Source organism: Mustela lutreola, chromosome 4 (genome assembly GCF_030435805.1).
Source record: "Mustela lutreola isolate mMusLut2 chromosome 4, mMusLut2.pri, whole genome shotgun sequence".
In the NCBI taxonomy this organism is placed as follows: Eukaryota; Metazoa; Chordata; class Mammalia; order Carnivora; family Mustelidae; genus Mustela; species Mustela lutreola.
The window spans coordinates 78,218,629-78,231,056 of NC_081293.1; the positions used below are offsets into that span (position 1 = coordinate 78,218,629).

General features: G+C 38.7%; 1 protein-coding gene across 1 annotated transcript in view; it reads right to left on the reverse strand.

Moving 5' to 3' along the window:
* Nucleotides 1-12,066, reverse strand: part of LOC131830137 (pecanex-like protein 2) — a 67,967-nt gene extending 55,901 nt beyond the window's left edge. The window contains 1 exon segment of the mRNA XM_059172514.1: nucleotides 12,015-12,066. Coding sequence (XP_059028497.1) covers nucleotides 12,015-12,066 — 52 coding nt within the window.
* Nucleotides 12,067-12,428: the final 362 nt, after the last annotated feature.

Genomic DNA, 12,428 nt, shown 5'->3' on the forward strand with positions numbered 1-12,428 from the left:
ATCTATACAAGGGAATTAATAAGGAATTTAAAGAGTAAGAAAGAAGGTATTTGCTTACCTGACCACCAGTCTCGTGTTGGAATTATCCATACCTCATGTACTAGAAGGGGACACAGAGGGTAGAAGGTCACAAGTAGAACACTACAGAGGAGAGAGAGTTGGTTTGCGGAACTGGCTGTGTTGTGGAGAAGGCAGGGGACGTGGAGCTCACCAATGAGGGGGATCACTCCTATAGGACATGCTGCAGGAAGGGAGAGGGGTCTCACGATAAGGAAAAGAGGGAAAATTACAAGAAACCCAGGGAGGGGAGAGATGATGACATCTCAGGATTGGGAGACCGGCCTTGTGCCTTATCAAGTTAGAGCACCAGGTCCATAAAATGAAAGCAAGCACTTGGATTGCCGATGGAATGTCACTCACCTTCTGATTTTAAAAGCGGTACCCACACAGGCATCTTTCTCTTCCACCTGATCCCAGAAAACTGGTGAGCGATCAGCATCACCACCACTTGCTTTGGAGCAGTGGGCGCATTCCTCCAGGCCTCTCTTCCGTTGAAGCCCAAGAATGAAATTGGGTCTTACCAACTAGAAGGTGACAGATTGTCTGCAGCCATGGTGACAAACAGCCATCAGAACCAGTTTTAAATCTCTCCGATTATGACAACTCACCTCCGTTCAGAGTCTCAAGTACACCAGTCAACCCATGTGGCCCCTTGCTTCTGAAGACAGCCAGTGTGGGCGGACTCACTCCGGAATTCTGAGGGGTGACTGATCAATGGTGTGTCCCCAAGGAACTGTCTGTGCCCATGCTATCAACCCGCTTCTGCCCTAATACTTCAGCCATCCTTGACCTTCATGTGTCCCAGAAACACTTTATAAGTGCAATAGCTCTGCTTAGAGACTGTGCCTGACCTGCTTTGTCCTTTTATTTATATTTTTAATCCATTAAAGATTTTTAAAAAGATTTTATTTATTTATTAGACAGAGATCACAAGTAGGCAGACAGGCAGGCAGAGAGAGAGAGTGGAGGAAGCAGGCTCCTCCCCGATGTGGGGCTCGATCCCAGGACCCCGAGATCTTGACCTGAGCCGAAGGTAGAGGCTTTAACCCACCGAGCCACCCAGGTGCCCCTAAAGATTTTTTTAATTCATTCATTTGAGAGAGGGAGCTAGAGAGAGCACAAGCAGAGGGAGAGACAGATGGAGAAGCAGAGGGAGAAGGAGAGGGAGAAGCACATTCCCCACTAAGCTGGGAGCCCAGCGTGGGGCTCAACCCCAAGACCCCAGGATCATGACCTGAGCTGAAGGCAGATGCTTAACCATGGAGCTGCCCAGGCATTCTGTGTCTTTTTGTTTCAGATCTTCAGTGGTGGTCTCAACACCCTTTGAAGGATGAAATAGGAGATTGACTTCAACCACATGACCTTGAATATTTAACTGTTCATGATGTACAAAGATGGCAATTTCACACGGTTAAACTGACTGAAGCCATTAAGAAAGGGCTTTCACTAGAAATATACCATCGAATACCGGCTTACATACAAATCTGAACAATAATGAATGTCCTCTTCACATTTGTGAAAAAAACTGATCTTTTGCATGTCTGGCCCCTGCCTTTCCTTTCTCTGCTCCAACCACGCTAGCCTTTTTCTACATCTGTAGCTTGCCCTGACCTCCTATTCCTGTCACCCTGCCTTCCCTGGCATCCTTTGTGACTCTGGCGTCCTCCCTCTAGTTGGAGTCCTTTCTACCCCGTCTGCCTTCCTGACAGACTCCTCTAGTGCTTCAAGTCTGGCCCCAGTATTGCTCTCAGGGAAGCCTTTCTGACCCCTGCTCTAGGTGAGACTCATGTCATATGCTCCTTCACACATTGCACCTCTCCTGTGGGGAGCCTGTCATAGTTAATATTACTAATAGTGATGACAGCTAATAGTCCTGTAACACGTCTCTATGTAAGTACTCCACGTGAGCTAACTCATCATATCCTTACAACTACCTTCATAGGTAGGTATTATTATTATACCCATTCCCTCCGAGTAGGAACTTGAGCCACAGTGAAATTAACTACAGTTCCCAAACCACACATAAATGTGGAGTCAGGATTTGAACCTGGTGGGCTGACTCTACCATGTCGTATATTTCTTTTTGTGATTATTTGATTATATCTGCCTCTCACTCCAGACCCTGAGTAACATTAAGACCCACCTTTGCTCACAACTAGCATGAATAAATGAAGGACCCCAAATAATGCTGTTTCTAATGTTAATTCTTCTCTCATGTCTAAGAAGAAAAGAGTCTAGCCTCCACCAACTTCCAACTTAGAGTTAAAGGTGATCATTGACATCCTGAGTGTGATTTAATAAATGACAAGCACTCCTTAGTAGATATGGATCTTTATAAAAAATCTCAGAATACAGGATTCTGTTGTGAACTTGTCTCTTGGGAATCAGAGAGATTAAAAAAAAAAAAAAAATAGGGGAGCCTGGGTGGCTCAGTAGGTTAAAGCCTCTGCCTTCAACTCAGGTCATGATCTCAGGGTCCTGGGATCGAGCCCCACATCGGGCTCTCTGCTCAGTGGGGAGCCTGCTTCCTCCTCTCTCTCTGCCTGCCTCTCTGCCTACTTATGATCTCTGTCAAATAAATAAATAAAATATTTAAAAATATATATTTATATGGAGCTAAGAAAAAAAGTATTCTCCTTTTCCATCTGTTTCAGATACTTGAGAAGCATCTAGGTGAGATCCTGTTTGAGCTTTGTGGGACTGGAGAGGAGAACTATTTGGCTGCATCTCAAAAACGCTGTTAGCCCCACCACTCTGTTCTATTATTGCTTCAGTTTTCCTTCCAAATACCCTCGGATCAGCTTTGAAAATAAAAGAGCCCAGGGTGGCGAAAAATACAGCAAACAACAAAATTCTTTCTAATGAAGGCCGAAATCCCATGTTGGCATAAGAAGTCCCTAAATGGAATTTTAATTTCACCTGAAGACCTAGGATGAATGGAATTTTTAGCAGCAGAATAAACAATTTTTAAAGTGGGGCTGAGCCAAAAGAAATTCATTTACTATATTCCTCGGGGAATTAAAACATTTTCTAAAATTATGTTAACTGGAAAACTATCTTTTCAAAAGGCTATTGGGTTCAGAGTGCTAAATTTGATCAGCAATAACTAAGCCAAGCTGCCTGGGTACCCCAGGACCTCTGGCTCTCCACCAGACTCTCTAAGAAGGTGAACTGTCAGCCATACCGGGTCATTTGAGCTTTTCTCCAGTGTTTTCCTCCCCTACATTTGGTGCTTATCACTCAAAGGTGCTAATTAGCTCAGTAATTGGATTTCTGCCTTAACTGTCCGATTGCATAAACATCAATTCTGTTTGCTCAGAGAGAAAATGGGGGCTTGTATCTCACACCTCAGTCTCCAGGGGGGTACAGAATGCTGGTACATGTTAGGTGTATGTCTCTCTGCACATACTCTTCCCAGCACCTGCCTGGCAAGTCCTTGTTCATTGCTAGGCAACATTGTCCTGAGGGCCACAGACCAACAGTCTAGCCATAGGCCTTTCCAGATAGACTGACTTACTCCAAAGTATCTTCCCTTATGTTAATGTGGAATGCAAATAACTACACTAGTTTCTGCCCTTCAAATTTTGCTTTCTCACCTCCTGATATGTCTCCCTAAGTCAAGCACCTTCTCTCTTACACGGTTTCACCGGAGGCACTTAAATAATTGAACAACAATTTAATTATACTGCTTCAAATTCCCATTTGTCAGCACACACAGACTATTTATGGGAGAATTATTCCTGTTTTTCTTTCGGTGGGGAAGTGTGACTGGCTGGAATCAGAAGTTTGATGGGTGTCTGTTAATACAGCAAACTCAGAATGGAGTTATGGATGGACTGTTGTTCGATTCATGCGACAGGATGGCCTTAGAAAAATCTAGACAAAAGAAGGTAGCCAGAGCTGAAATAGAAGGACACTGTCACCTCTTTAATTGGATACAGACACAAGGTTCCTTCAGGTTTGTTTCGCATCTTTAATTTTTGCTGCCACTGACATACTGGTTCTCTCTAAGCCAGCGCTGCTCTTCTGGCAGCTGGGTCACCATGTGCCTCACATGACTTGGCAGGAGAGAAACTTCTTGAGGGCATAGGGTTGTACAGCTGGCATCATGGGCTCTGCCTGAGGACAGACATTCACGAACTGCCAACCTTGCTACCATCTGGGAGGTATGGTCTAGTTCTGGTTCCCAGTACCTTAGGGATTAGCTGTTTGGGATCCCAAACTAAAGGTGGGAGGTCTTTTGGGTGGCTGGGTAGCACAGTCGGGTAAGCATCCAGCTCTTGCTTTTGGTGCAAGCCATGATCTCAGGGCTATGAGATGGAGCCCTGTGGGGCTGCTTGGGATTCTTTCTCCCCCTGCCCCTCCCACTTGTGCACTCTCTCTCTCTCACATAAAAAAAAAAAAAAAAAGGTGGGAGGGTCTTTGTCAATACAGCCACCTTTGATGGCCTGGGCTTTGATTTCTAACCCCACCTGAAGGTAACAAAGCAATGCTGAGTAGTGTCAGTGAAAGCCAGTTAAGACATAAGGCTGAAATAATATCCAGAATCTCATAACATAGTACCCAGAATCTTGTCCAGATTTTAATAGAAAATTACTTGTCATAATGCAAAGCAAGAAGATCTCAGAGTAAAAAATGACAATTAATAGATGCCACACTGAGATAACAGAAATGAGGGAATTATCTGACAAAGATTTGGAATTCGTGTTCATAAAATTCTTCAATAAGCAACTAAGAATACTTTTGGAACAAAGGAAAAAATAGAATCTCAACAAAAAAAATAGAAAGTCAGAAAGGAAATAGATACAAGAAGAACCAAATAGAAATTTTCTAAGTAAAAATATACAATAGAAGCAAATACAAAACAATGCAAAATATATGTGCAAAATAAAAAACTCAAAGGAAGGACTCAGTTTCAAAATGACAGAGATAGAGAAACGAATTAATGAACTGGAAGACAGAACAATAGATAAATAATATGAATAAAGGAGAGAAAATAGATTGAAATAGCATAAACAGTCTCAGACACTTGTGGGATTATGACAAAAGATTTAAGATTCTGGTCATCAGAGTTCAATAAGAAGAGGAGAAATTGGTGATAAACTCAAGGAAGTTCACACCAAGATACATCACAGTCAAGCATATACCAATAGAGAACATAACTGGGAACATAAAATTATCTCAACAAATTTTTAAAAACTGAAATAATACCAAGTGTATTTTCCAGCCATAATGAACTCCAACTAGAAATCAATAACTGAAAGATAACAAGAAAATATTCAAATGGTTGCAAACTAAACAATACAATTTTTTTAAGATTAATTTGTTTATTTTAGAGAGAGACCACATGCAACCATGAAGTAAAAGGACAGAGGGAGAGGGAAGGAGAATCCAAGAAGTCTCCATGCTGAGCACAAAGTCCGAGGTGAGGCTCAATACCACGACCCTGGGATCATGACCTGAGTAGAAACCAGGATTGGATGCTCAACTGACTTCACCATCAAGTGTCCCAAACAACACAATTCTAAATAGCCAATTTCAATGATAAAGTTTCAGTGGCAATGAAAATGAATTAAATTGAAAGAAAATGAAAACAGAACATATCAATACTGGTGAGACACAGCTAAATCAGTGGCGAAAATTCACTAAGTACATACATAACCGAAGAGGAAAAGTCTCAAATTAATCTAATTTTCCACCTCAAGAATCTAGAAAAACAGTAGCAAAAGAAACCCAAAGAAAGCATAAGGAAAAAAATAAGGAATAAAAATCAGTTAAATTGAAAACAAAATAAAAAATTGAGAAAAACATAGAGAACCAGTTTTTTGAAAATGTCAATTAAGTTGACAAATCTCTAGCAAGCTTGACCTGCACACGACCTTCCAAAAAAGAGAGAAAGAGAGAGAGAGAGAGAGAACACAAGTTACCAATATATTGCCAACACTGCAGATATCAAAGGGATAAAGGAAACTACAAATAATTTTGTATGCATAAATTTTATAATGTAGATGAAATGGACCAATTCCTCAAAAATCACTAGCTGCTACAACTTATCTCTTAGGAAATAGATCATTTGAATAGCCCTCTACCTATTAAGGAAATTCAATTGGTAATCTAAAAACTCCTCAAGTAAAACAATAAAATAAATAAATAAATAAATAAATAAATAAACAAACAAAATAAATGAATAAAAAATAAAACAAATACTCAAACACTGATGCTTTTACTAGAGAATTCTAACACATGTTTAAAAAAGAACAAAAACCTGTTATACACATTCATCTCCAGAAATTGCAAGAGGAAGAGACAATTCCCAATTTATTTTATGAAACTAGCATTACCCTGATACCAAAGCCTGGCAAAGATAGAATAAAGAAACAGTAGAACTACAGAGAAATTCCAGGAGTTTAAGTCTGGTTTAGCATATGAAAATCAGTCAATGTAATCCATCATACTGACAGGCTAAAGAAGAAAAAAAAATCACATGATTATGTCAATTTGTGCAGAAAAAAGTAGTTGACTGACTCACAACTAAAAAAAAAAAGTATTAAGAAAAATGGGAATAGAAAGGAACTTCTTCACTTGATAAAGACCATCTACTAAAGAGTTGTAGCTAACATCACACTTAATAGTGAAAGACTGAATGCTTCCCCCATATGACTGAGAAGAATACAAATATGTCCACTTTAATAACTCTTATTCAACACAGTGCTAAAGTTCTCGCCAGGGCACTGAGATAAGTAAAGCAAGTAAAAGGCATACGGTTTTGAAAGAAATAAATAAAACAAAACAGTACATATTTGCTGATGACATAATTGACATAGAAATTCCAAAGAATCTACAAAAAGAACACAAAACAAAACAAAAACTAGACCAGTAAGTGGGCTCAGTTTGGTTTCAGGGTACAAGATAAGTGTACAAAAATGAAATGTATTTCTATGTACTAACAATGGACACCAAAATTTTTAAAAAATATATTTATAATCACTCAAAAAAAAGAGGAAATACTTAGGCTTTGTTAAATCTAACAAAACATATATGGGCTTGTATGCTGAGTACAAGTATGCTGATGAAAGTAATAAAAGGAGCTCTAATCAAATGGAGAGATGTACCATATTCATGGATTGGAAGACTCAGTATAGTAAAAATGCCAGTTCTTTCCAAACTGACATAAAGGTTTCGCACGATTTCTGTCAAAATTCGACAATATTTTTTTTGTAGATATTTAAGGAAGAACACCAATGAAGCAATCTTTTCCAAACATTAGAAAAGTAGGTTACTTCCCAGTTCATTTTATGAGGGTAGCATTATTCTGTTAACAAAACTAAGGACAGTACAAGAAAGAGAAGAGAAGAAAGAGAAGGAAAGAAGGAAGGAAGGGATGAAGAGAACAGGAGGGAGAGAGGAGAAAGCTTCAGAAAATTCCCCAAGAACTTAGATGCAAAAATATACATTTATAAATAGAAACTATTCTAAAAAATATATGGAAGGACAGAAAAATAATGATAGCTAAAACAATCTTGAAACAAAAAGAAGTGGGAATTTACTCAATTTCAAGGCTTATTATGTAACTTCACTGATGAAGGTTGTATAGGATTGGTGGAGGGAATTACATATAGATCAATGAAACAGAACAGAGAACCAAAAATAGACCCACACAAACTTATCCTACTTTTTTCTTTTAAAAATATTTAGGTAAAATTTGTTTAACATAAAATTCATAATTTGACATTTCAAAGCAACAATGTATTGGCTTTTGATACTCTCACAATGTTGTGTGACCGTCACCACTACCTAATTCTGGAATACTTTTATTACTCCCCAAAGAAACCTTATACCCATTAAGCATTAACTCCCTGTTTATCCCTTTCTCCAGCCCCTGAGAACCACCAATCTGTTTTTTGTTTCCATGGATTTGCCTATTCCAACCATTTCATATAAATGGAATCACACTATATGCAGCATTTCATGTCCGGTTTCTTTAGTTTTTCATAATGTTTTCAAAGTTCATCTATGTTGTAGCATGTAGCATGCTTTTTAATGGCTAAATAACATTCCATTGTATAATGTATGACATTTTGTCAATTCATCAGATAATGACATTTGGGTTGTTTCCACTTTTTGGCTAGTATGAATAATGATTCTAGGAACACGAACTCCATGCACAAGTTTCTGTTTGAAAACCTTCTTTGAAATGTCCTTGGACATATACTTCAGAGTGGAATTGTCTCTTTTTGATCATGTTCTTCAGTGTAAAAAGGTTTTAATTTCAATGATCTAATTTTTCTTTTGTTGCTTGTGACTTTGGTGTTTAAGAATTCATTGCAAATCCAAGAATTTCACAGTGTCATCTTTTCACACTCAAGTCTGAGTCATTTTGATTTATTTTTTATTTATGGTGTGATGTAAGGGTTCAACTGCATTCTTTGGCAAGGGGATATCCAGTTGTCCCAGCATTATTTTTTGAAAAGACTGTCCTTTCCCCCACTGAATGGTCTTGGCACTCTCGTGGAAAGTCAATTGACTACAGATGTACAAATTTATTCTTGGACTCTCGAGTCTACTCTATTAATCTATATGTTCACCCTTGTACCTGCAACACATTGTTTTGTAGTAACATTGTAAACTTACAGTAAGTTTTGAAATTGGGAAGTGTGAGTCCTCCAACTTCTGTTTCTAAAAATTGTTCTGGCTATTTCAGGGTCCCTTGAAATTTCACAGGAATTTTAGGAAATTTGTCTTTTTACACAAAAAAGGCAGTTGTAATTTTTGACAGGAATTAATTGAATCTGTAGACCAATCAGAGGAATACCACATTCTTAAGTCTTTAAATTGCTGAACATGGGATGTCTTTCCATTTATTTGTCTTCTTTCAATGATGTTTCTCATTTTTGGTGTTCATGTTTTCCACTTCTAGCTCATCGAGGCTAATCTGTTTGCATACAGTAGTTTATAGAATGCTCTTGTAATCCTATTATTTATGTAAGGTTCGTAGTATTGTCCTCACTTTTATTTGTGATTATAGTAATTTGCCTTCTCTCATTTTTTCTTGGTCATTCAAGATAAAGATTTGTCAATGTTATTGATATTTTCAAAGAACCATTTTTTGTGTCACCTATTCTCCCTATTGTTTATCTACTCTCCATTTCATTTGTTCCCATGGTAATCTTCATCATTTTCTGTTGTCTGTTTGCTTTGGGTTTACTTTGTTTTTCTTTTTCTACTCATTTAAGGTGGAAGGTTAGGTGAATGACTTGAGATTTTTCTAATTTTTTTAATGTAAATATTTATAGGTCTGAATTTCCCTCTGACCACTGCTTTTTCTACATCCCATGAATTTTCATATGTCATGTTTCCATTTTCTTCCATCAAAAAATAAATATTTTTTAAATTTTCTCTTGTCACTTCCTCCTTGACCCATTGGTTGTTTAAGACTTAAGACTGTTTTATTTGACACATATTTGGGGATTTTCCAAATTTTCTTTTCTGTTGATTTATAATTTCATTCCATTGTGGTTGGAGAACATATTTTGTACAATTTCAATCTTTTTACATTTACTGAGGTTTGTTTTATGGTCTAGCACTGGATCTATCATGGAGAAGAGTCCATGCGTCCTTGACAGGAAAGTCTTTTCAAAAACTTTTTCCTGAAAAATACTCTGTTAGGTGGATAAAAAGCATGGTACCTGGAGAAATTATATTCAAGCCACATATCCCCAAACTACTAGTATCTAGAATATATAAAGAACTCTCAAAAAAATAGAAAACAAGAACAAGACTTGACAAACTGTTCCCTGAAGAGATAATACCAATGGCAAACATGCTCAGAAGATGTTCAACACCATAAGTCATTAAGGAAATATAAACAAAAACCACTATGAGAGATCAGTATATACCTGTCAGAATAGCTAAAAGTAAGAAGAGTAAAAACACCTGCCAAAGATCTGGTGAGACTGGATTTTTCAGACATTGCTGGGGGAGTAGGTAAAATGGCATACAGCTCCCCTTAGAAAGTTTGGCAGTTTCTTAAAACACTATCATATGACAATTGCAGTCCTAGGCAATTATCCCAGAGAAGTGAAAACTTGGGTTCACTTTCCCAGAGAAATGAAAATTTGTGTTCACTCGAAATGTCCATAGCAGCTATATTCATTATAGCTCCAAACTGAAAACACCACAGATGTCTGTCCCTCAACAGGTGAGTTTGATAAAGAGACTGTGGTATATCCATACACTCGGTATTAAAAAGGGGAAACTACTGACACATACAATGATTTGAATGACATGCACTGAACTATGGGGAGTGAAAACAACTAATCCAGGGCATGGGTGGCTCAGTCAGTTAAGTGGCCAGCTCTTGATTTTGGCTCAGGTCAGGATCTCAGGGTCTTGAGATTGAGCCCCACATTCAACTTCAGAGGGAAGTCTGCTTGAGATTCCCTTCCCTCTCCCTCTGCCCTCCCCACTCTGTCTCTCCCTCTCTCTCTCCCTCTGTCTCCCTCTCTTTCTCTCACACTTCTCTCTCGAAAAAAATAAATAGGTCTTAAAAAAAAAAAAAAAGAAAACAGCTAACCCCACAAGGATAAATACTGTATGATTCCAGTCATGTAACATTCTTGAAATGACAAGATTACAGAGTTGGAAAATGGATTAATATTTGATAGGATGTCACCTGGGTGGCTCAGTGGGTTAAAGCCTCTGCCTTCGGCTCAGGTCATGTGATTCGAGGGTTCTGGAATTGAGTCCCACATTGAGCTCTCTGCTCAGCAGGGAGTCTGCTTCCCTCCACCCTCCACCATGCCTGCTTCTCTGCCTACTTGTGATCTCTGTCTGTCAAATAAATAAATAAATAAATAAAATCTTTTTAAAAATAGTTGATAGGAATTAAGAAGGTGGTAGCGGCAACAAGGACGAGCATGAGCATATGAAAGGGACAACAGGAGAGATCTTTGTGGTGGTAGGAAAACTCTGTATCTTGAGTTTATCAACACCAATATTCTGATTGTGACAGTTCTGCAAGAAGTTAACATCTGTAAACTGGGTGAAGGTTATACAGGAGATCTCTCTGTATTATTTCTTTCAACTGTACATGAATCAATATAGAGAAAGAGCCTAAATTTTTTAAATAAAAAAATGTCATAGCTAACAGCAGGCTTGAATTTTGTCACTGTAATATTAATCCACATATGCAATTTTCATTTCTGATCCAAACTTGCTTACATTTCCAATTAAGATCGCTTCTCCCATTTCAGACAGAAGAATTCAAGATTATCCAACATTTCAAATACAGGATATGAAATCCAACTACTCATTCACTGGAAGGTCATAAATATTTAGGGGGTGAAAAGTGTTTCTTTTCTTTCTGCAAATGCAACTAATAAAAACAGTAATAAAAACATTTGTGTTGCATACAGTAGGGCAAAGAGTCAGCCAAAGGGAGACTTGAATAAAGAAAGATGCAGAGGACTATAATGGATTCATAAAAATTAAATTATCAGGGAGGTGCTGGTTTTTCCCCAGGTTTAACATGCTTGATGGAAGGTTTTGACTTCTCGGTGCTATATCCTTCCAGTAGCAAGAAGTCTGTTGTCATTTATGCAACAGTGTTTTAGAGTTGTGGGTGAAATTTCTCCTGGGAATGAAGACACATGGGGTTTGTTTTGTTTTGTTTTGTTTTCATTAGTGACCAGTGGAATGCACAGGATTTGGATTAAGATGAGCCCCCTGCCCAGCAAAAAGGACACGGTCATCCTTGGCAAGGAGCAGTCCCATCTGTGCAGGGGCGCACGCAGCCCTATGACTTCTCTGAGGTCCTCCTGATGGCATGGCTGCTTGTGTCCAGAGAGGCAGCAACGTGAAGAAGACACCCTCTCTCAACACGCAGCCATGAGCACACGGAGTCGTTTTGTCACTGAGGGAGGTAGCACTTAATAAAAGCCTGCCCACGCACTCACCGCTGAGACGGACTTCGCTTTTCCTTTGCCGTTCTCGTCCCTTCCAGATCATGGCGTGGTCCTCTGCTCACGTTCCATACCCCCAACACTGAAACTGGAATTTTAAGTGAATAAAACTGGATTTCTGTTTCTAACTTGGTTAATGACTTATTAACCTGTGTGAGGGGTGTAAAGGGGAGCATTGCTTGATTTTTCTGATCCCCTGGTGTCTCAGTGAATACAATGGCAACTAAACATTGCACAAGACTTGAGGTAGGAAATTAAAATGCAGAGCTGCACTGGTGACCACCAACCTACGCAAAAATGAAACAAAGAATCCCTTTAACTTTGTAATGGGCCATTCACCCCAGGTAATGGTGAGAGAACAGAAAAGGCTCTTGATTTCCCTGCATCAGTATATTCGGGGATGGATTT